General features: G+C 35.9%; 1 protein-coding gene across 2 annotated transcripts in view; it reads right to left on the minus strand.

The window, feature by feature from the left end:
• The window catches only part of FARP1 (FERM, ARH/RhoGEF and pleckstrin domain protein 1), a 331,129-nt gene that overhangs the window by 33,142 nt on the left and 271,767 nt on the right, over positions 1-26,220 (minus strand). For both annotated transcript variants that reach the window (XM_027854091.1, XM_027854092.1), the window contains exons 14-17: positions 25,035-25,222; positions 22,618-22,707; positions 20,123-20,256; positions 765-846 (exon numbers count right to left, since the gene is read on the minus strand). In XM_027854091.1, the coding sequence (XP_027709892.1) occupies positions 765-846; positions 20,123-20,256; positions 22,618-22,707; positions 25,035-25,222 (494 nt within the window). The remainder of the gene's footprint in view (positions 1-764; positions 847-20,122; positions 20,257-22,617; positions 22,708-25,034; positions 25,223-26,220) is intronic.

A 26,220-nucleotide genomic window follows, 5' to 3' on the forward strand; every position in this document is an offset into this window, starting at 1 on the left:
CCAACTGTTTAGCATACAAAATACTAAGCAACTGTTTTGTTCTAGGTTTTCAGTGATATTACCTCATATTTTGATACTGCACATACAGAAACTTCCCCTTTTTCTGTATGTTTTTTGTTTTTGTTTTTTCGGTCCACACATGTGAGTTCTCCTAAATAATTAAGTCTTAGTAAATTTACTAGCTCCCTCAGGAATTAAATGACTTGTGCATGGTGACACAGCTTATTTCTGTTAAAAGTATGACAAGAATCCAGGTTGTCCTGACTCCAAAACCAGCTGTTTACCCACTATGGCATTCTGACTCTCAGAATCCTTCTTTTTAAAAGGTACAAAAACTGCTTCCCAAGACAGGCCCTGTAATTTCAGCATGCCTTCAAAGAGATTTCTTGGCCTGAAAAATGATTTGCTGAAATACCCTACTTCACAGCTTTATGTTAAAAAAGAATACCATAGAAATTCAGGCATGAAAAATTAAGAAATGCTTGCTGTACACAATGACTCCAGTACTTCTGATGTTATCAAATCTCAGAGAAATTTTAACTCGGAGGGGTTAATTTAATATTTTATTTTTTTCCCAATTGCATGTAAGTACAATTTTAACATTCTTTTTTCAGATTTTGAGTTCCAAATTCTCTTCCTCTTTCCCGGGGGCAGAGGTGGCATTTTCACTGCTGGTGTGGTCATTTACGGCTCCCACAGAAGCAAAGGGAGTGAACTCTCTTTACATTGGAGAGTAGTCCACAATGATGTTGCACCTGGCTTACCTTCATGCCCTGAATGTTCTTCAGCATGACATCACCAATTCTTTGGTAATCTCCTTTGATGTGCGCATTTGAGCGGCCTTCCCTAGGAGCAAAAGCAAAGGAAATTATAATTAGTGCCCAGTTTGACCAATATCACAGTAAATATGCCATCATTTCACAGAAGACCAAGAGGCATTTTTTTTTGCCAAATGTCATAAGATTCCTTCCATGTTCTCCAACTTTCTGATTACTTTTAGAGTACATAGCCTGTTTTGGATTAGTTAGGGAAAAACCTCTCTGTGTGCGTGCATGTGTGCGTGTGTGTGTGTGTGTGTGTGTGTGTTTGTGTGGTTAGGAAAAAAAAACATTTTTAACCTAATTCCAACATCATTTTTCATGTTACACCTGGATAATTTCAGAGTTCCTACAGAAGTCTAAATGCCATTTTTAACAACTAGGAGCTGAAAATCCTGGCTTCTGATGACTTGCTATTTATAGACTAACACAAGTATACACAGCACTTTAGAGAGCTGAAGACACAAAGGAGAAGACTTTGCCTTGAAGAGCTCTTTATCTAAATTAGACCAAGGTAGTCAGGAAAGCCTAGGAAGAGGAAAATAAAATACTTAAAATAAAAAACTGCACAGTCAGAGATGGAAAAACTGGACATAGAAAAAGCCTATTCATATCACTGTTAAGAGAAATAGAGAGGAAGGGGTCAATATACACGCTCTAAATATATTTTGCTTGAATGAATGAATGAAAAAACATTTAAGTGCTTACTCTTTGCTAGGCATCGTGGTAAGCCCTAGGGGGATAAATACAAAAGCAAGAGAGTCATTGCCCTCAAGAACATATACTCTCACAGGGGAATAGATAGATAGAGAGGAGTGATGGTTAACGTCGAGTATTTTGGTCTAGAAATTTAATGGAGCAACAGGAAGTGGACTGACATGCCATTACAAGAAACACAGGTAGGGCTGACAATAGAGGTTATACATGGGTGTGTAAGTTTACAGAAAATTTACCCAGACAGGACTGTCATAGCCAGATTTTTTTAAAAAGAAATATTCCCATCGTAAATCAAAGGCTACACATCCAAACCAACTCCTAAGGTGATGTATAAGTAAATTTAAGAAGTGCGTTTCTAAGGGGCAGCTAGGTGGTGCAGTGGATAGAACTCCAGCCTTGGAGTCAGGAGGACCTGAGTTCAAATCCAGTGTCGGACACATAACACTTAGTAGCTGTGTGACCCTGGGCAAGTCACTTAACCCCGATTACCTCACCAAAAAGAAAAAAAAAATTCTATTCATGATATCTGAGGTGGGTTGTCCACTAAAATAGAATGCTGCAGTACAGAACACAAATCATCAGGAAACCTCAGACTGTATATCTCAAAGGTGTTATTTAATAGCTTTCAAACAATAGAACATAACAGTTTTCATTTCAGCTGAAGTCAGGCTGAACAACATTCAACACATCTGGAATCATATTTATTTAATCTTTAACATATCAAGCATTTCTCCTGGGGAAGGGAGAGGATGGAGGGAGCCCCATGGCAGGGTGCACTCCCATGTTTAATTAAACAAACCAAGGGCAGTTTATAAGGGGGTAAGAGAAGTCTTGTTGGTCAGAAGCAGTAAGTTCATCTCATAAATTACAGTAGTCCTGCAGGTCACAGGCAAATAAACATGCAATGAATAAGTAGCATGCTATTCACTTTGCTGGCTCCAACTAAGCATATTGAGTAAATAACGTTTCAGTGACAACTGAGAGCCCCGAAGCCCATTAATTAATTAAATCTCTCCTATCATGAAAGTTCTGAAGACAAAGCACATGTTTTCCAGGCTTGAAACAGGCTCATTCATCCTCTTTCCTCAGCAAGGTTTTACTGAGGTCCCTATCTGTCTTTCCCTCTCTGTTTTTTCATTCCTTTTCCTTTATTTTTTAACTAAGATTCAAAGGAAAATTCATACTCCAAGAGCATTCTTTCTTCTAACAATTTAAGGCAATAACTTTTATCTCATTAATGTGTTACCAAAAGGAAGGGGGCAAGGGAGAAGAGGGAAATACACCACCATTGTGCTGGTAAAATCGACAGAGATGACCCCTTTCCTCCTCAGAATCCCTTGTCTTAGAATTGCCTCACAGGCGAGACATATCTGAGTAAGATTCCTTCAGTGCTTCAGTAATTGGATGAGGTCCAAGAGAACAGACAACATTAAGCAAGTTCCAGTATATGGTGGCACTGCCAATTAATCAATAATGAGGCAAATTTCTGTCTCCCTCAACTCCATATCAACCAGTAAGTTCTCAGTGATATTTTCCTGCAGATAAGTTACAGTCCACATAGCTGCTGTATCCATCAATGGAACTACTGTAAGGTAACAAAAATCCTAACTTGTAACTGCTACTGTCCTCTCACTTTAGGGGCCATAAATCTCACCACTTCATGGCACTGTAGTAACTTAATCGTTGTCTGGCTTTTGGCCAAAATCATCATTATCTCAAATCTGGACAGAACAAAAGTTGATCAGAATACTACTTTTCTGACTAAAATATCGTTATGGCTGAGATTTGTTGGCAATTCGTTGATTGCACTTAATCAAATGGATAGGAAGCTCAAAGCTCGTGAAGGCTACCTTACAACCTTTCCTTTGATTAGTCAGTCAACTGGCATTTATTAAGCACCAACTATGTGCTTTAGCTCTGTGCTAAACACGAGGGATACAACGAAAGGCAGAAGACAGTCCCGGCTCTCACGAAGCTCATAGGCTGAGTTGGGGTGGGGGATGGGGGAAGACAATCAGCAAACAAGCTACAGAGAGGATAAATTGGAAATAAACGACAAAAGGGAAAACACTACCATTAAAAGGGGTCTAGAAAGAGTTTTTGCAGAAAATGGAAGGTTAGCAAGGCTTGAAGAAAGTCAGAGAAGTTAGGAACCTTCAATATAGCATCTTTTATTTCTTTACACAATAAATAAAAATGATGATGCTCCTAAAACTACACCTCCTGCCTCTTTGAGGGGGAGAAAACCCCCTGAACCCAGGCTCCAACTCTGCATATACTAACTTTATAACATAATGACACTCTAGTGTCTAGTTCATTCCATTAACACCAAAGTCCTCCAATTCTAGTCCAGGCACAGAAATACTCAAAAATGACCCATGAACATCTAAGCCCTTTAATTAGAAAGTTAAGTTTTTCCATCAGCATGAACACTTGGCATTCAAAGCTGCCATTTGTTGATCAAATTGTTAATGGCACCAAAAGACCAATGCTTAATTCAGATTTGTGAGTTGTTATATCGCTTGTAAGCGTGCAAGGTTTTCAAGTGAGGCATATCTTTGGCAATTGTATAGAACAATATCTAAAATTCTGAAAACTACTACTATCTATCTTGACAGTGACCAGATCACATCTAAAGTAATATGTTCAGCTCTCAATACTTCATTTTAGGGAGGGTATCAACAAGCAGAGAAAGAATAGAAAAACATGACCAGAATGATTTCATATGAGCATCACTTGAAGGAATTGGGGATTCTATGTTTGGAAAGATGACAGTGGGAATAAGATGGCTGTCTTCAAATACTCAAAAGATTATTATGTGGAAGAGGAACTGCCAGGAATATACTGGCACCAGCTTGAATAGTTTCACAAGAGTTGATTGTTAGATTTTCAGTGTGAGCTTTTACACTTCAGAAATTGGCAGATGCTACAAATCAGGGCTGGATTTATTGTTTTGTTGATCGTCGAGACGTAAAGAGTGGTGGAGAAAATGTTAATAATGCATATTAAACTTAAAACTGTGTCATGGGCACTTTTTTTTTTGAGATCCACTTATTAACCATGTACCAGCACAATGCTGATGGATTTATGTTAATTTCCCCCACAGGGCAGGTGTTGGGCCAATAGATAAAAACTGCAGAAATGTTAATTTTGGCTCAATATAAGGAAGAACTTCTTAATAATTAGAGCTCTCTAAAAATAAAATGGACTATTTCAAGAAGAAACACCAGGAAGTTTGTGTTTCCCTTATCCTGTGCTTCCCTTATCCACAAGCTCTTAGTAGTCAGGAATGTTTTTGTTTTTTGCCTTTGTATTCCCAACACCAATACAGTAGAGGGGTGTGTGTGTGTGTGTGTGTGTGTGTGTGTGCGCGCGCGCATGCCTGCGCATGCACAGATATTTTTCCTAAAATAATGTAAACTCCTTTAGTACAGGGACTATTCAATTTCTATCTTTGGATCCACAGCACTCCGCATAGTTCCAGGCATAGAGGAGCTTACTAAATGCTTGCTGCTTATTTGGTTAACTGAAATAACAAATAGAGTCAAGATCTCAGACAAAGCAGGGAAAATTGATGTAGCAAGGTTCTGGAAATGCCAAGGGATATGGGATCAATATCGCTTGGAAGAGGGATTAGCATTGAAAGGAAGGGAGCAAAACTGGTTAGGGAGAAAAGTAAAGATAAATTGGGGTAATGGACCAGGAGAACAAGGAATGTGAAAAGGATTGAGGTCATGATGTTCCAGAGACATCCCAAATTCAGTATGTCCAAAACTGCAGTCATCATCTTTCCCCCCAAAACCCACTTCGCTGCCAAAGTTCCTTATTCTTCTATAGGCACCATCATTCTTCCAGTTTCCTCTATTCTTAACCTTAGCAGTGTCCTATACTTCCCTCATTCCTCATATCTAATCTGTTGTTAAGTCTTGCTGATTTTACCTCCATAATATCTACTGTAGCCAACCACTTCTTTCCACTCATACATCTATTATCTTAGTTGAGACTCTCATCACCTCTCACCTTCTTGCCTCATCTTTCAAGATACAAACTCAAAAACCACCTTGTTAGATGAAGCCTTTCCCGATCCTCCCAAATGCGAATGTCTTCCCTCCCTCCCAAACTACTTTGTACTTATTATCTTTAATTTACTTCTGTATGTATATGTTTATACACAAGCATGAATACATATATATGTAGGTCTGTATTTAAATATACATCTATATAAGTATACAAATATATATGTGACACATACTTGTCTTCCCAGTAGAATGTAAGCTTGTAAGGATTGTTTCATTCATTGTATTTTTGTTCCCAGAATCCTAACAGGACACACTGTATAGTCACAGTATAAGTGTGTGCTTAATAAATGCTTGTTGATTGAATGCTGGTGCAGAGGAGCCCAGGTTTGGTAGGAGTAAGGAATTCAATTCAACAATTGCATACTTTTACAAGTTAGTGATATGCAAGGTAAGGAGTTGGAGAGTTTATAGAATTGGGAGACAAAAGCATAAAGATCATCAGCATGAATATCAAAGCCAAGAATGATAAGTAAGGGAAAAAAGTCAGATGATGAGGTCACCATGGAAGGTGAGAGAATTGCACCCTACAATTAACAATGAAATGTTTCCTATTCATCTACTAACCTCTCAAAAATTAGATGTTGACTTCTGATGCCCATCACAACTTAACAGGGAAAAGAAATTAGACTGAGCTTTTTATATGCAATTTTCAAAGAATTCCTTTGTACATCAAGCAAAACTCATTTCCCACCCACACCCCGGCCTTTTGTCATCACTAGGCACATAAATCAGCCAGTCTACACATCCTTAGGTCATTATGTGGTTTCAGATGCTGCTGCTATGGCATGTGGATAAATTTTCCTAATTTTATTTTTCCTACATGTTACTTACCTCAAAACTCTAGAAACCCTGCATTTTAAAAAGCAAAACAAAAACTCAATCCTCTAAAAACATAATCAGTAAAACAACCAATCACCACAGCGTTTGTTCTACTGTGAACAACCACGAAAAGGTCAAGTTTGTCGTGAATAACATGAAAAGGGAATTATAACTCTTCCAAAACATCCTCCGGATGTTAACCCCACAAGTGAAAAGAGTCCTTGTATAGAAAGCCTATTTGCCCTGAGAAGTTGTCAATGCAAATATGTAGTGTTGCAATGAAGGAACTGCCCACAGCAAGAACATTTGTTTGATGTTTTCAGCATGAGAAAATCAGAGGAGACCTAACAGTCCTTATAAATGCCACACACTTTAACTTGCATGTTATAATTAATTTAGCACTCATCAATGAGCAAATACAATGTTTGGAGGTGGTACAGTGGATTCAGCTCTGTGCTACAAGTCAGGAAGATGTGAATTCAAATCTGGCCTCATATACTTACTAGCTGTGTGACCCTGGGCAAGTCACTTAATCTCTGTTTGCTTCAGTTTGCTCAAACATAAAATGAGGATAAGGATAGTACCTACATCACAGCATGGTTGTAAAGGATGAAATTAAATAGTATTTGTAAAAAGCACTTAGAACAGCGTCTGACACATAGTGGGCTCTATATAAATGCTTCTTCTTTTCCCTCCTCTTCTTAGCAAGTGAAAAAAAATAGCTAGTATATTTTAAAGCTAGTATATAATTCAACAATGAAGTCTATAAAGAAGGACAAAGAAGACAGAAAGTAGTCATATCATGAAAAAGCTGGTGGGCTGAGATCTATTCTATCAACCTGTTTAGGAAACCGGGGGGGGGGTGAGAGAGAAAGAGAGATCAAATAATTTGCACAAAGTCATTGAGCATTACATAATAAAAATGGCGGACATCTGCCGATAAGGAATCATATTCTGGACTCTTAAAAAGGAACTGGTAAGTTTATCTCTAAAGTGTTGAAAAATACAAAAGTGTTCAGCTGTGTCCCAGGTAGTGGACACCATATTATACTATACGTTGTTTCTTCAGGCTTCTCGGGAACAGTCACAAGGCAGTAAGAATCAGTGGAAAATAAACCAAGCTAAATCAAAACATAGCTCCCTACTTCACTCTGTACCCTTCCCCTCAGTTATGGTCAATATAAAATCTATTCAAAACCCTGAAAGAAAATTTAATGGGTAATGATGATCTTGTCTGCAATAAAGTCACAGAACTATCCTATAAAATGTTATAAGCCTGAGCACAGGGCCTCCCTTTGGGAATGTAGTTTTTGAATGCAATAAGTTTAAAATGTGCTTTTCTGGAGGGTTTAAGTAGATTCTTTCACCAATTAAAGAGTGTACTGAAACTGCCATGCCTGAAGTCAGGAAGATTTATCTTTCTGAGTTCAAATCTGGCCTCAAATACTTACTAGCTGTGACCCTTGGTAAGTCCCTTAAGCCTGTTTGCCTCACTTTCCTCATATATAAAATTAGGTGGAGAAGGAAATGACAAACCACCCCAGCATTTTTGACAAGAAACCCCAAATAGGATCAGAAAGAGTTGGACGTGACTGAAACATTACAGACAGGGTCCTTAATATTTTTTGTGTTGCAGACCCTGGTGGAGGAGGGGTAAAGTCTATGTACCCATTCTCAGAATAATATTTAAAAATGTATAACATAAACAGAGTTTCAAAGGAAATCAGTTATATCAAAATACAACTATATAACTATGTATTGAAATAAAGTTACATTTGTGTATATGTGTATCTATATTTATATATGGATCCCACATTAAGAAGCCTAATGTAAAGATAATTAGGTCGTGGGAAGCAGAGTGCTGGAGTAGAAAGAACACTATTTCAAATTTAATACACAGTTTTTTAAAACTGTGTAACAGAAGTTCACAGTTACAAATGCAATCTTAATTTTAAATGTTTTATGTTTAATACTTAAGTTCATGTTAAAAGAAAATATTCAAAGAGGAACAAAAATGGTTTTTAACTTCTTGTGGCCTCATTTTCTTATTTGCAAAATGGAATGATTATCTATGCCCTTTTTTTATCCGTTTTTACAAAGATAGAGTAATTTTAAAAAGGAAAGCATTTTTGAAAAGATGGACAGTGTATAATTAGTTAACAAGCAGCTAAGTCTAAGGTATATTTTAAAATTATATTTTGCTGTTAGGGGGAAAAATATAATTGTACTAGTTAGAACTAGAAGATATCTTAGAAAAGTCTCTAGTGCGACCATCCCATTTTATAGATGAGGGTATTGAGACCCAGTTGAGTGGGGTCTTGCCTAAAGTCATATAGTGTTTAGCTGAAGACATTAGACAACCAATCTAGGGCTATTTCGACGACTTCATGACTATCCCTCTAAAACACAGCTGTGAGGATGGTAAAATTACATATGTAAATACACCTCAGAGTGCTACATGGTTCTAATTTTCCTCATCCTGTATTTGATGTAGTTCAGGTAGAAATGGTCCTGGAACAAACTGCTCTCCTACTATTTTTTTTTTTACATTAAATGTTTGGTATACATATTATTACACAGATGAATGTTTAGATTTTATAAACGAATATGGGTTGTAATGCTATTTCATCTTGAGTAAGATCACTCAAAGTACTCTCAGGACAACTGAAAAAGAATAGCAGTGGAACCTTGGGTCATCACTCTGGACTCCAAGGCAGTAGTAAATGAAGACCCTACTTGTCTGGATTAGTAAATCATAATGGGTATGGAAAAGTGTCGACCAACTATCCTCCCACTGACTAGTCCTAAGGGATATAAACCCCCTTCCTCTTTACTCACCGGTCATCCTTAGAAGAAGAAAATTTCCACTCTCAACACCACCCCCCACCATCTCTTTTTCCAACCCCCAAGATTTGTCCATTGTTTTTTCTCCCCTGGCCATTAGTTCGAAGGTATTGTAGTGGACAGAGCACTGGGCTTGGAATCAGGAAGACTCATCTTCATGAGTTCAAATCTGGTCTCAGACATTTAAATTTATTAGCTGTATGACTCTGGGCAAGTTACTTAACCCAGTTTGCCTCAGTTTCCTCATCTGCAAAATGAGCTGGGGAAGGAAATGGCAAACTACTCCAGCATCTTTGCCATGCAAGCCCCAAATAGAGTCATGAAGAGTTAGGCACAACTAAATGATTAAACAGCAGCAGAGTTTTATCAACCATTACCTGACTTTCATCTCTGGGGATTGTTCTTTAAAAACAACAACAAACAACTTCGGGGTTGGTACTGGTTGCTTTCCCTTTATAAAGCAGAGAAAAAGGTTGTATCTGGCTAATTCTGGTGATTCTGATACTGCCATTAATTTTGCAAATGAAGACATAGAAGAAATACATTCCCATCCTCTTCATCCATTATACACACATATATTATAACAATAGCAACGACACAGCATTTAAACATTTGCAAAGTCCTTTACCTACTTTATCAAATCCACAGTTCAGGTACTACTTCATATTTATCAGGTGCTTTTCTTGATTCTCACCATCATTAGTGCTCTTGTCCTTTTAAGATTATCTTATATTTACTTATTTGTATACATGTGGAAGAAATGGCAATTGCACAGTGAAGTCAATGCTAGGCTAAGCCCGTTTCTTAATTTGAAAAATAGGGATGATAGTACCTGCAGTGTTGGCGTCACAGAGAAATCATGTATGGACAGCACCTGGTAAACTTTAAAACTCATTGTAAATGTTGTTAATATAATTATTATTTACTATTAATATTGTTATTATGTTGCAATAAAACAGTAAAATTTAAGTTTATTAAGGGCAGGGAATGTTTCATTTTTTCTCTGTGTTTGTATTCACACAGTCAGTACTCAGTAAACATTTGTTGAACTGAATTTATTTAGAAATCTCACTGTGTAGCCAAAAGTAGCTGCAGTAATCCAGTTAGTTCACTCTTGCTAAGAGGGAATGAGCCATCACAGGTGAAAAAGCAAGACTTTATTTCCCATTTCCACACCAACTCCACCAGAGAGGGAGAGAGAGTTAGGATGGATATAGAATATTTTCTTCCCCAGCTGCATGAAAAGAATCTTATTCATTTCATTCCCATGGCATAGAACCGCTGTGATCTTAACCAGATTTTCAGAACATTTTATGCTATGGTCCTTAAAGTAATTGGCAGTCACCCCAAGAGGTACTCTTAAAGGGTTTGCCAAATAAACTTTCCTACCTGCCTCTGGCAAACTCCTTACAAAGACATGAACACAGTCCAAATGTAAACACCTCAAGAGATTGGGCAAAGCTTGATATGAAGCTATAAAAACTAGAATGTTTCAGGAGCATTAATATTTGAATTGGGATGAATTCTTCCATCAATCAACCTAGGGTATAATACGTCAGGGTGTGGAATAGAGAAAGAAGCTGTGAGCTGGAAACCACTGTGGAGGAAGGTATGCATGTATGTAATAGGTAGGGTATGAGGAATGAGTAAGTGGGTACCTCCACCCCTAACCTGAAACATAACTTAATAATGTTTCAATGCAACGTATCATAATGCAGACTGAAAGACTTGATGAGTGGTTTGATGACCCTTGGTAACCTCCTACTACCTTAGCCTTTTTTCCATGAAAATGTCCCAGAACAGAAGAATAAATCTGCCACTTTTTGTGGCAGTCTCACCCCAAATCCCCAAAACTCAGGTTTCCTGGAGTGGTAAAAGTCCCTCCATACATTAGCATCAGCAACTATCAGAGCAGTGAAGGATCCTGACTTCTTATGTGAACTCTACAGCAGCAGAGATCTTCTCATACCGTGGGGGAATAATTTTAAAACCTCTTTGGAAACTTGTGATATGGCTCAAGTCATGATGTGTAAGCCTTCTCCACTTTAGGTACTGAATCCAACTTCTGGCTTGATTTTAGGCCAGAGAGGACAGGAAAAAACCCACTACGCCTCAAGAATTTCCCAGACACTATGGGAAGGTTAAGAAAACAGAAAGAAAAACCAAAAGCTTCTAAAAGGCAACATAAAATTTTAAGGATAACAAAAGTCAAGAGGGAGGGGCAAACGTTTTCTCAAGATGCACTTGTCACATAAATGAGTGCCAAACAGCCCGCACTGTTTAAAAAGAAACTACATAGTGAGGGAAAGAGAGGGAGAAGCACATTTTTCTTCCTCTTCCTTCAGTTATTAGAGCAATAAAAAAATATCACAAATATTGTAAAATGGTGCCCTTTGCTCTAACTTGACAGGGAGTCAGGCTGAAAACAATCATCAAGAAGTATTTAATGAACACAAATATTAAGTAATTTAACTCTTGATGGGGGAAAATCTCCAAACAATTAAAATCCATTTATTTTAGTCTTATTTCTAGCACAGCTGAGTTCACTTCTATTTAGTTACAATTCCCAAACTCTCTTGTTATGGAGGCCTGCATTGTCCCAATTTCTCTGTGCCTTTTCTTGAATATTTTTTTTAAAAGGTGTCTTATTTTCCTTGATAAAGATGTTGTAAAATGAGATGACAATAAATAGATTTTTTTTAGAAAATAAAATTTCAGATAAAAAACAAAGTACTATTTGGTTTATATAAAGAGACAGGGAAATATATGAGGCTAAGGATGCTATTATCAGGAAACATTCATAGACAAATGAGAGATCAAAGGATAAGGCTTAAACAATTCCTAAGTATCTTGAGCACTTAGTTTAGACCAGTTTAAGCTACTAAGGCAACACTTGGCATGTCTGTCCATCCTCTCCTTGTCCTTGTCCTTGTCCTTGATGAAGTCCTCCACTCACAAGACATCACTGGTGACATGCTGTAGCCTTATACCAACCATGCATTTTATCCATTATTATGAAATCTGGAAGTTTGTGAGAGTCCCTCACTCCAATGAATTAAAAACTAAAGGAACTCAAAAGCTCATAATTATTAGAAACCTGAAAAAAGAATTCTTATTATTTATATATTTCTAAATATTGCTACAATTATTTAACCAAAGAGTCACTTCTCTCAAAGTTATAAAAAAATCACTCTTCACCCAGTTACTAAAGGAGCTGGGACAGCAGTCATTATCTGGACTAGAGTTTGGAAACACAAACATAATGCCAAAGTTTGCAAATGGCTTACTCTTCTTCCACCAAGTACGTGAATCCTGATACTTAAGGATTTCATTTTATCCATATGACAACTGCCTCTGCATCTTAGTAGACACTGTTCTTCAGTTACTGTGGCCAGGAAAACCCGTTACCTGCTGGCCAACTTTCTGATTATTATGTTCATTTACTGCTGTAAATTGTACATCTACTCTGTTTTATTGATCTAACCTTCTATTTGTTAGCCAGTACCAGGTAGTTTTGATAATTACTGCCTTAAAATATAGTTTAAGATCTGGTATTACTATCCTCCTTCCTTTACATTTTTTCCTATTATTTCCTTTGATATTCTTGACTTTTTGCTTTTTCAAATATATTTTATTATTTTTTTCTAATTGATGTAAAATAATTCCTTGGTAATTTAAGTAAACTAAATATATAGTTTGGGTAAAATTCTCATTTTTATTATACTGGCCCTGCCTACCCATGAACAGTTAATATTTCTCCAATTTCTTAAATCTGCATTTGTATAAAAAGTTTTTTATAATTTTGTTTATATAGTTTCTGGATTTGTTTTGGTAAGTGTACTCCTACGTATTCTATATGGCCTGGAGTTATTTTAAAAGGGATATTTTTTACTATCTCTTCTTGCAGAGTTTTGTTTGTTATATATAGGAATGCTGATGATTTAGGGGAATTTACTTTATATCTTGCTACCTTGCTAAAATTAGTAATTGTTTCAACTAACTTTTTAGTTGATTAATTAAAAGCTCTTTTAAGTCTAGTTATACCAGCCTTTGGACAACAGTGCACTGATAGGCTTATTCTTAAAGTTGTTCCAGTTTGTTAAGGCGTTCCAGAGCTAGGATTCTGTAGGCATAGACTACAGACTTTGGAGTAGGACATGAGAAAGAAAAAACACAAACCTTTTTAAGTAGTTTCACTGTTTTCAGAAGTCACCAAACCTGTTCCTTTACTTTTGAAGAGAAGCTAGGTTTTTCTAGTGAGAAGCAGGCTTTGTGGAATTGTTATATGCTCTAGCCAGGTGTATTCACTTGGGAGTACCCACTAGTAGTTAGGGATGCAAACAGGTGTGTTTATTTGAATCAGGACTCCAAGATTTGCTTCCTGGTAAGTATCTGCCCCTGAAGCTTCCTACTGTTGACAAAGCTTTATTACATACCCTAATGTACATGTACACACAGGTTATTGATATTACAAATTTAATATAATGTGGTTCCATATTGTGAGGAGCTCTTGGTACTAAGTAACTTTAAAATTAATTTCTACTCCATTCTCAACCATTTCAGACAACATGCACTTTATAAGTCTTAATAAGAATGGTATAAAAATACTTTTATGAAGGACATAGATCTCTCTTGATCACTAACTCTATGTTTAATATCTCTTGCCAGCAACTTTGGGCTTTGACTATAAAATGGAGATGCAGAATCCTGGAGTAATAAGGATCTTAGTAACTTCCCACTCAATGAAAGAATTCTTTATTGAGGAGGCCAGAAATATGATCAACCAAGCTTAGCTTAAACATCTCCACTGATGGGGAATATCTTATAAGCAATCTACGCCATTAGCAGATAGCATCAGTTGTTATAAAAACATTTTCTTTTATCAAGATGAAGTCCGTACCTTCTAGCAAAATGACTGAATTAAAAGTTGTATCTAAATTTAGGGACTCTAACTGAAAAAAGCTTTAAAAAATGCTTGTAAAAAAACAAGAATGACCAAAAGAAGGGAAAAAGAAGGAAATTCATACAGAATAATCATCATAGAGAAGAATAAGTAGGTAAAGAAAAGCTATTTGTAAAACGAATCAATGCCACAGAATAAAAGAATACTAGAATAAATCTCCCACATAAGAGAGTAATTCTGCAATAACTACAACCAGAACCAAAGAAAAGAAAATGGAATGTTCAAAAAGCATCAAAAGTCTTAAGAAAGCCTAAAAGGCAGCTAGGTGGCACAGTGGATAGAGCACTGGGGATAGAGTCAAGAAGACCTAAGTTCGAATCTGGCCCCAGTCACTTCCAAGCTATGCGATGCTAGGCAAGTCACTAAACCTCTGTCTTTTTTTGTTTCCTCAACTGTAAAACTGGGATAATAATAGCACCTTGGACCACCCAGGGTTCTTGTGAGGGTCAAATGAGATAATATTTGTAAAGTGCTTAACATAGTGCCCGGCACATATTGGGTACTTAATAAATACTAAAAAAAAAATAAAATAAAAGAATTGAAGGAAGAGACATGGAATTAAATTAGAGCTCTTATTGAATAATTAATGCAGTAAGAAGAAAAGATATAGATTGGGGGAAAAATCTTTGTATAATGTATTTGTGATGAAGTCTAACATTCACAATTTAAAGGGAACTGATAAAAATATATTAAGAACCATTCCCCTAACAGAAAGGTAGTCAAAGAAAAATAGTTTTCTAAAGTAGTAAAAACTATGAAAAAACACCTAAAATGTTCAATCATAAATAATCAGAAAAATGCAAATTAATACTATCAGGTATCACTGAATACTCATCAAGACTGGAAATATGGTAGCTTATGGGAAAACACAAGAAGACAATCATTCTAATTCTCTATTAATGGAGCTAAGAAAGGTTTAATTTTCTCCCATTAGAATGTAAGCTCCTTGAGGGCAGAGACTGTTTTGCTTTTTTTTTTTTTTTTAATTTTGTATTCCCAAGCATTTAAGAAATGTTTGCTGAAGCTCTTTTTGTGGTAGATAAGAACTGGAAATCAAAGGGATGCCCATCATTTGGGGAATGGCTGAACAAGTTGTGGAATATGACTTTGATGGAATATTATTGTGCTATAAAAATGACAAACAGGATGATTTCAGAAAAAGCTGGAAAGACTTACATGAACTGATGCAAAGTCAAGAGAACCAGGAGAATGTTGTACACAGTAACAGCAATATTGTATGAAGAACCGTGAATGACTTAGCTATTCTCAGCAATACAGTGATCCAAGACAATCCCAAAAGACTCACGAGAAAGCATGTTATCCACTTCCACAGAAAGAACTGATATTATCTGAATACAGACTGAAATGTTGTTTTTCACTTTCTTTCATTCTTTTTTTTTAATTGAAGTCTTCTTGTAAAAAATATACGGAAATGTTTTACATGATTGCACACATATAATCTATATCAGACTGCTTACCATCTCAGAGAGGGGGGAGGGGAAAAAGAGAGGGAGAGAGGGAACTTGGAACTCAAAACTTAAAAAAAAATGTTAAAAATTGTTTTAACATGTAATTGGGAAAATAAAATATTATTTAAAGAAAAGAAATGCTTGCTGATTGATTGTTCCTGGAAAACAGTTTGCAAGAAAAATTACAAAAATTTTCATATACTTTAAACCTCAATATTCTACTACTTGAGTACTGAAGGGAGTCATCACCAGCAAGAAAAGATCCATATAGACAAAAACTTCTTGGCAGCACTTTTTCATGGAAACAAAAAGCTAGAAACAAGATATGTTCCAATGATTGGGAAAGGCTTAAACAAATTATAGTATAGCACTGTAATTGAATGTCCCTATGCAATAAGGAATTAGTAATATGAATTCTGAAAAACAAGAGTAGACTTGAGTAAAATAACATATTTTGGAGAAAGGAGAACCAAAAGATACACAACAGCAGAAAAAAATGTAAATAAAATCAATGTATAAAGGGAACCAATCAATTAAACCCATAAGTATCATACTGTCAAAGGAAGGCATACATCCCTATTTTTAGGGAACGAAAGCTGTAAGGCAGGGTTTGGTGATTTTTTTTTTTGAAGTGTCTGTGGTGTTTAACAGAATGTATCAATAAATGTAAATATTTGACACATAAACAAAGGCTGTTGCTGTTCAGTCATTTTCAGTCAAGCTTGATTTTTCGTGACCCCATTTGGGGTTTTCTTGGCAAAGATACTGGAGTGGTTTGCCATTTCCTTCTTCAGGAGTTAGAAAGATCCGAGTTCAAATCCAGCCTCAGACACTTACCAGCTGTGTGGCCCTGGGCAAGTCATTTAAGCCTTTTTGCCTAGTTTTCTCATCTATAAAAACAGATTCCTCCTCAACACCAGTATTTTAGCCACAGCTCTTGCTGCTACTTCCTTCGAACACTGGCCTTGAACAGCCTCCATTAATAAAAGAAGTATTTACATTCTAACTTGTTTGAAGATAATCAGAAGCTATGAGGTGTTAAAGATGGTTCAACACCTAATTGAGGTTTTTTTCCTAATGTGATCAGAAGAATTAAAAAAAAAAAGGAAGAACTTTGGATTGGATAAATATCTATAACATTTTATTTCAGGAATGGATGCAATACTTGTGTATTTCATATTTCCCTTTGTGAAGGAAAGGAAGGAAGCATTTATTATGAGCCTCTGTGCCAGGCCCTATGCTAAGTGCTTTACAAATATCTTATATAATGTTCACAATAACCTTGGGAGGCAGGTGTTATTATTATCCTCATTTTATAGTTGAGGAAACTAAAGCAGACAGCTGTTAAATGACTTGCCCAAGGTCACATAGCTAGTTAGTGTCTGAAACCAGGTTTGAACTCAGGTCTTCTTGATTCCACGCCCAACACCCTATGCGCTATATTACCCACCTACCTTTAGGGACTTATAGAATCTATTCCTCATGAATAGGGAAACTTTCACATAGTTAAATAATGACTAATGTCAGTCATCTCTCAGCGTGACAGCTCCCCTCTGCAATTGTTGTTGTTGGCTAATCATTTCAGTTGTGTACGACTCTTCATGACCTCATTTGGGGTTTTCTTTGCAAAGTTACGAGAATGGTTTGCCACTTCATGCTCCAGCTGATTTTATAGATGAGGAAACTAAGGCAAAAAGGGTTAAGTGATTTACCCAGGGTCACACAGCTAGTAAGTGTCTGAGGTCAAATTTGAATTCAGGAAGATGAGTGTTCCTGACTATAGGTCCTGTACTCTATCCACTACACCACGTAGCTGCCTACAGAAGCTACATTGTAAACTGATTCAGATGATCTACAATGGATGGATCTATGTGGAGATTTAGTTTAAGGAAGATTTACACACCTTGCTAAGTCCTAAAAACCTATCTATGATGGAATTGTTAGCCTCCTAAATAGAGGAAGGTTGAGAGAACAACACAGTGGATTTAATCTACAGTTTTCATTTCAGATCTTGACACATCTGTCCAGTGAAAGAAGGTAGATTTAGTATAGTTTCTGTTGAACTCTGAAGGTAATATCCAACTGAGTTGAAATGATATACAATTTGGTCAAATGAATGGTTGGAGTAAAAATATTTGGGTTTCAATTGCACAGCCATTTAGTGCCTGTATGGTCCTGTAAAAATCATTTTACCTCTATGACCTTTAATTAATTTCCTCATCTATAAGGGGATTAGGGGTAGTAGGGAGCGAATGAGCATTTATATGACACCTACTGTGTGCCAGGCAACGTACCGAGTGCTTGACAATTATTATCTCAGTTGATCTTCACAACAATTCTACAAAGTAGGTGCTGTTATTATCCTGATTTAACAATTGAGGAAACTAAGGCAAACAGAGTTAAGGCAATTTGCCTAGGGTTAGTTACATAGCTAGTTAGGAAGTATCTGAGGCTAAATTTGAACTCAGGTTTTCCTGACTCCAGAATTAGGACTTAACCCACTGACATCTAAGTGCCTCTAAAACATAAATGGGAGTAATAGCACCTACTTCACAAGACAGACTTATATAAAACACCTTTTAAACCTTAAAATACTATATAAATGTGAGCTAGCATTATTAATTGTATTACAGTTTTCAGGCAGAATAAAAGAGCAAATTCAAACATAAATAAATCACAATCATACCTAGAATAGCTCATATTTATGTAGTGCTTTAAGATCTGTAAAGCTTTACGTACTGTAACTCATCTGATCCTCAAAACAACTCTATGAAATAGGCGTTACTGTTATCCCCATTTTATAGATAAGGAAACTGAGACACACTGCTTCACCCAGGGGCACAATGAAGACATTGAATAAAACCATCTACCTTTCAGATGAAATCAGAGTTTAATGTATATGTATGTATGTATGTATGTGTGTGTATATATATACATATATACACACACATACACACACACACACACACACACACACACACATATATATATACTTATTTTTCCTTTATTCGCAACAATAATCAAAAGCCAGATTTCTGATATCTTATTTTTTCTCTTTTTATGTAAAACATATGGATGTGAGTTTTCTATTATCAGGTGAAAGCTAGATTTTTGCTTAGGATTCTTTTTACACAGTTGAATGACCTCTTGTCTTTGGGGTATCTCTGCCTTACTCTTGAAGGCCACACTAGATGCTGAGTAGTAGCAGAAGCTTACATAAAGAGCTTGTATTGTTTTGCAATCCTATATAAAGACTACAGCTAGCATCCTATGCTAAGGTCACAACTTGGTGGTTGTTAAGAACTTTGTTTATGAAATCTTGTGTTCCATGCCATGGGGCAAGATACAAGCTTTTGAGACAATCTTTTTCATCTGTGAGGAAGACTGTCTCCCTTTTCCCCCCATCACTGGATACTGTCCAAGACAGATTCAGATATGAAATTGTCTTTTATATCAAGGTTACCATATATGGATCAATGTTCCTAAATTAGAATCAGAAGGGACCTTAGGAGACATCTACTCCAATGCTTTCATTTATTTTGGGAGGGGATTTTTAAAAAAAAATTATTTTCTTTAAAAATTCTAGCCAATGACAAGTCAGATCAAATACCACACAAAACATAAGATCCTTCCTGTTTTTCATAGTTTCTTTTGCTTTTCTGAGATTATCATTATTTGTACTATTTAACATAAGAATGTTTTTAGAAATTATGAATCACTCTTTTCCCCAGATGGGGTGAAAGGCCCTAAAGACCCAGAAAATGGCATCAAAAGGCATCTCAGTGCTACAGTGAAAAGAAAATCCAAATCTTCCCAATCTTTAGAAGACACTGAGTTTCCTCAGGCAACTCAGGCACTCTTGGAGAAAATCACCTAGGAGGAACATGTTGGAGCACCATGCCTTTGAGTTCTCCCCAACTACTGAGTCAATAACGAAAAAGGTTGAGGACAATAACTACCTGGTACTGATTGTGGCTGTGTTGCCAACAAGCATCAGATTAAACAGGCTATAAAGAAGTTGTGTTACATCAGTATGGTCAAGGACAATACACTGCTCTGGTCTGAGGGAGAGCAAAATGCCTATATCTGACTTATTCCTAACTGTGATGGTTTGAATGCTCCCAACAAAACTGCAACCATCTAAGTCATATTCAGCAAGACAGCTACATATCCACAAACTGGTTTCCCATTATAAAAAAATACATATGCACCCAAAACTAAAAACATTAAACACAATTAGTTTAATATTCAACTGAAAAATATATGGGCTTTATGATAACTCAATCTGGTACCAAGTCAGAGTCTTTCATTTTACCCTCTTATGAATAAGTACTTCCAGTCAACTAATTAGGGACATGATGAATAATTTCTCATTTCAGTGAAAGAGAGATAAACAGAAAAGGTTATCCTTACCAAAGGGCAAGTCTGTGCTCAATTTCCTTGAGAAAACTTGTATGAAATTTGTGCAAAGGTTCGAAGTTAGAGAAGATGAGACTTTTTAGTGTTTCAGGCATCGATTCATCCTTGCTCACTATGCTCTGAAACCACTGGAAGGAAGGAAAAAGAACAAAATTGCAAGTATAAAGGTTAAAGAATGAATTTTTAACTTACATAGAATTAAACCTAGAGTCAAATGAAATTACAGGCTAAAAACAGTTCACTATGGGATTTTTAATAACTCAAGAGATTATTACAAGGTATATTTCCCATATGGATGGGCACAGTATTTATGGATAAGTATAGCTTCTTCACACAAGGGGGTAAAAAGTACTATTTCTCTCTTGTTAGCTCTTTTCTAGATTTGGGATAATTTGATTGTTGTAACTTGGGCAATTATCTCAATAGGAAACTCTTCAACCCCAATCTGTACCAGGCTGCATCTGCTTCAAATCACAATTTGTGATACAGATACTTAGTTGCATGTACCTACCAAGTGTATACTCTCCCTCACTTCTCACAGGGTTGGTTTTTTTGTTTGTTTGTTTGTTTGTTTGTTTTTTAAGGAAAGCATTTTGTTAACCTTAAAGTGATAAATAAATCCAAGTGTCTCAGAATTGGGAGGGAACTTAGCAGCCATCTAGCCCAATCCATTTAGGAAAAAGAATCCCTCCAAGGACATATCCTCCAAGTACATTACCTCTTGAGGAAGCCCATTCCACTTTGGGACAGTGTCAATTATTACAAAATATTTCTTTCCACCAAATCTAAGTTGTCATATGCAAAGCTAACAGTCATTCCATCTACACCTTTATCCAAGTCATTGATAAAAATGTTATCCAGTCATCAATAAAAACGTTATCCTAAGTACAAGACCAACCAAGGACCTTGGAATAGCTCAAACATTAGACCAACTCAGGTGATAAAGGATCTTTGGATGGTATTTTATCTGACTTGTCATTGGCCAGAATTTAAAAAAAAATATTTTTAAAAAGGCCCACCCAAAATAAATGAAAGCATTAGTCTGGATGACTTCCAAGACCTCTTCTAAGACTTTTAGACCTCTTTCCAAGCTGACACAACCATTAATGACTACTCTTTTGAGTACAGGCATTCAACCAATTCTAAGTCCCTCTAGCTATATTATATAGACTTAGAGCAAGGGTTTCTAACCTGTGGCCTTGATAACTGTATTTTTTTATAACTGTATTTCAATATAAGAAGTCTTCTTTGTAATCCTTGTATTTTATTTTATGCACTTAAAAACTTTATTTTGAGAAGAGGTCCATAGGGTCCACCAGACTGCCAAAGGTGTCCATGAAACAAAAAAGGTTAAGAATGCTTTCTGTAGAGGCACATCTTTCTACAAGAATAGCACACTCTGCTTAATCAGATGCTTTGCTAATAAAATCTAGATAAATTATACCTACATTATTTTCCTGATCTATCAGTTTAGGGGAAAAAAAATTAAGTACAATATGGTTTTACTTGTTTTCATCAAAGCCATGCTAAATCTTTGTGATGACCACTTCCTTTTCCAGATATTCAGTAGCCATCTCTATAATACTCCATGTTAGAATTTTACTTGATTATAATTCCTTTAGCCCTGATACTCAATAAAAAAATTAACAACTACATCACACTTTGTGTAGATCTATATGGGGACCAGATCCTACACCTTTGTTAAGAATAACAGAATTCTAATATGGCTAAACAAGCAGCATAATGAAAAAGAAAAGAAGAAGAAAACAGAAATAACAAGCAACATAATGCTACTTTGTAAGTATAAGGTCACTTAGGTTAAGGAGTTTGGGCTAGTATTCCATGATAATGAATAAAAACTCAATAGATCTTAAATAATCTGTGAAGTGCCTTGTTCTTTTCTAAAATCCTGAGACTAGAAGAGATATCTTCAATATTTAAGGAAAAGAAATTTAATCAAGGAAGGCTGGAATCGGTTCCCAAGACCAACTAGAATAATAATAGGTACTTTTTTGGGGTGAGGTGGTGGTGGAGTGCTAGATCCTGCTGTCAGGATTGATTTTGTTATTAAAGTTACAATGAGGTTTCCACTCACTTCCAGATCTCCCTAGAGTGAAAAGAAGTGACTACATTTTGACAACCAGCAAAACACAAAGTGTTCTGGATCAGTGTGCATCAGAAGTAAAATGTTTAATTCATATTTCCAACACTATAGAATTTAATTGCTTCTTTTGCATTTTTTAAAGCCACAATTACTAAAATTATTTTGCAGGGTACATTCCAAACTAAACACACTACAGACGTCTAATCAGTCTCCAAGGACCAAAGTCCTTTTCTCTGTATGCAGAGAATTACATGCACAGAATTTCATTACATGCACAGAATTTAAGAAGACCCAACTTCTTTATTAATAATAGAGTATAGACACAAGTAAAGTATCACTGAGGAAAAAATGGAGGCTGAGGACAAAATGTTAAAAGTAAACATACTGAAGTGATGACTTCAAGATCCTTCAGATAGGTCCTTTCAGTGGTGGATACTTCTTTAGCAATGAAATATGCTTTGTCAGTTGGAAATCTCTGTAAAATGCAAAACACATAGGTAAAAGAAGCTATATCTTAAGAGATAAATCTCAGAGTGAAAAATGGTTCTATTGATAAACCTAAGTGTCTGTTACTTGTTTATTTGGGGTAGCTGGTATCAATATTAAGCTCATATGAGCCTTTCTGATGCCTATGGAATGGGCTGGCAGAACAGAAAGAGAAACTAGTACTGTTTTTCCTATTTTTTTTTTTACAAATTTATTTCTTTTTTTAGTTGAAAAATCTATTCTCTTTCACTCTTCCCTTTGCCTCATAAGAATAAAAGACAAAATCTTTGTAACAAATACTCATAATTAAGAACAAAATTTAAAAAAAGGATATGTCTCAATCTGTGCCCAGAGTCTAACACCTCTCTGTTAGGAGGTAGGTAGCATGTTTCATTGTGAGTCCTCTGCAATTATGGTTGGAGACTGCAATGATCAGAGTTTTAAAGTCTTTCAACACTGCGTGTCTTTACAATATTATTGCTATTGTTCTCTACATCCTGCTTGCTTCACTTTGTACAAGCGTACCCAGATTTCTCTGAAATGAAACCTTTCATCATTTCTTATAGCACAATAATATTCCACTATATTCACATGCTATAATTTGTTCAAACATTCTCTAATTGATGGGCATCTCCTTCATGTCCAGTTCTTTCTCCCCCACAGAAAGAACTGCTAACAAGATTGTGGTTTTTTGTTGTTATTGTTTTTGTTTTGTTTTGCACATAGGCATCCTTTTTCCTCTTTCTTTGATCTTTTTGGAATACAGGCTTAGTAAATGAAATCATAGGTTTAGTAACTCATTTCTCCTTATTATTAATCGTCATCAAAAAGAGTTAGTGTTGTGCCAAATAATGGAGAGAATTGTGAACTTGGAGAAGAGAGATCTAGATTTGAATCCTAGCAATGATGCTTAGGATTGTGGCTAGGTATTTAATCTTTCAGTTTCAGTTCTGTTGTTTGTAAAAAAGGAGTAATAACATCTGCACTTCCTACTAATTATTATAGGGGCGTGGAAAGGAAAGTACTTCACAAATCTTAAAGAGAGCTATTTTTTTTTATTTTTAAAACACCTCCTGATCACAAAATAGATACCATGGAATTTTATAGATCTAACAAAAAATATACAATCTGAATTTGTGTGTGAATTTTTTTGTAAAAAGCTAAGTTATCATTTATTCTGTGGTTTGGAGGGTTGTTAAAAAAATTCTTCTATATTAAAAAGGGTTCATTAATACTATATATTTTGTCTAACAAGAGCACTATCTTGCCTCCCTGAAAAGAATGGAGACATCCTGGAGCAGCAACTGAGAAGAACAAATAAAATCCTTCATGTGATTGGTCTGCATTTTTTAACATGTCCTTTTCATCTTAGATCACTATTGAAAAAACATTACCTAAAGTGGAAGGAAAAGGTTAATTCCCAAAGAAAAACATAAGATGGGGATATGATATTGTCTAACCTTTTCCTCGTATCCTTTTGTTCCATTTTGTTTGGTTATGTCTGTGTGTTCAAAAAGGCAGTACTACCTTTCTAGTTTTATTGCTTAGATTTAACATTACCAGTTCAGTTTCTGTGAAGAAAATGTTTCATAGGAATAAACTGAGCCCTTTAAGGGTGAAAATGAAAGATCTTCCTCATTTGTGGTTGGTTTATATATCTCTTTATGTTACTTAATATCTGAAAGATTAGGATCTTAAACTTAGCTAACACTGATTGCTCTTTATTCATATAATTAAGCTTTTTTTCAGGAAAAGTGCACAAGAAATCCAATTAATTAGTAAGCAAAAATAACAGAGTCATGTTTCCTTCAGGGAAAAGAACAAAAGCTACACAGACTGTTCTGTCTTCGGCTGGCTACCAGCAGGGTTATAAGAGCTGGAATGTGGTAATTGGTGTCTAAGGGCCTCACAAAAATAAAAAAAAAAAATAGCTGTTAAGTATGAGTTAAACAGGAAAGTTGGCAAGCTGGTTATTCTTATATGCTATTCTAATGAATCTCAGAGTGGACCAGAAGTCGCTGTCTTTTTTTAATAATAAGCTCCATATTACCAACTTCATTCTCCCTGCCCCCCTTCCCAACAAACACAAACACACACACACACACACACACACACACACACACACACACACGCTTCTTTTGGAAGGAAAGAAGCATTTATATTATGCACAGCCTAAGTAACTTCGCCAGAGTCACACAGCGACTAAGTGTCTGAGATCAAGTTTGAACTCAAGGCTTTCTGACTCCAGACCCAAACATTGTACCACCTAGCTCAGGAAGAAACTTTGCAAAAATCCAAACAAGTTGAGCTAGATACCTTTCTCCTGACCTCTTCTTCATCATCTGTCCTCGTGCAGGTCTGGTCATTCAGCAGTGGGCTGACTAGTGGAGATGACTGCTTGGTGTCAGGGCTCAAGTTTGGAGACAAGGTCATGTTTGCTGCAGTCGGTCCTCCCTGAGAGTTGATTGACAGTTCTGAGAGATGAGGACTACCAGTCAGGGAGCCTGTTTGGGGATGGGAAATTTTAAACAACAACAATAACAAAGTAATTCCTACAAGGACCTGGTTCACTATTTCATAGCTTTAAGACTTTGACTAGTATTTGGGAAACTAAATACTGATAGCTCCTTAATAAATTGCTTCTCTGAATTCCAGTTGCCTTTACAGCTAAAGATACCAAAACGAGGATAACTGCCACATAACTAAACTTCCACTAGCTAATTTAAGATAATGTATGAATCTCTCTGATATACCCAGATTGTAACTGTAAAAGTTTAAGAGTATGCTACATACAAAATAGCATTCTGTTCTCTCGGGTACTATAACTGCTCCTAAAAATTAGTCCACAAAAATAGTACATTTCACAAAGAGATGTGGATAAATCATTAGGAAATAAACTATACTAATAGGAATCTAAATTATTAATGCGTTTTGGAAGAAATGCACTATCACATCATAGATAACACAAAAGGAAAGCAACTAATGCCTCATTTCTACAAAGAATAGAAGCAAGCTTAGAGTACCTGGTAGTGTCACTCCATGCTTCTCTCACTGTTTGAGATAGAAACACTAGCATCACATTTACATGCAAAGCTCATCATTTTGTATGTGCAAAGCTGGAGATCATGAGAAATTACCACAAATCCACTTTATGTAGCAAAAAGTGACAGTCAATTCTCTGTACAGGGAGATATATAATATTAAAAATTCTAAAAATGTGTTCACAGTCTCTTAAAAGTCATCCAGTTTTCTGAATGTTTAAATGAAAAGACTTGTCCACATATTCCATTTCCTTTCCTTTAATATCTACCATACCATAGTTTTTTTTTAAATCTTAATTTAATCTGAATTCTACTTTATACTTTGAAATTTCCAACAAGGAAGCTGCTGATTTCAATGACTAATGTTTGGTCATCAAAGTAAAAATATTTAGCCCATGGAAGTGACAATAATTAAAAGTAAAGAAAATATGAAGACTACTTCTACTTTGTAGATTGTAATG

Source organism: Vombatus ursinus, unplaced genomic scaffold (assembly GCF_900497805.2).
Source record: "Vombatus ursinus unplaced genomic scaffold, bare-nosed wombat genome assembly UNPS02010304.1, whole genome shotgun sequence".
In the NCBI taxonomy this organism is placed as follows: Eukaryota; Metazoa; Chordata; class Mammalia; order Diprotodontia; family Vombatidae; genus Vombatus; species Vombatus ursinus.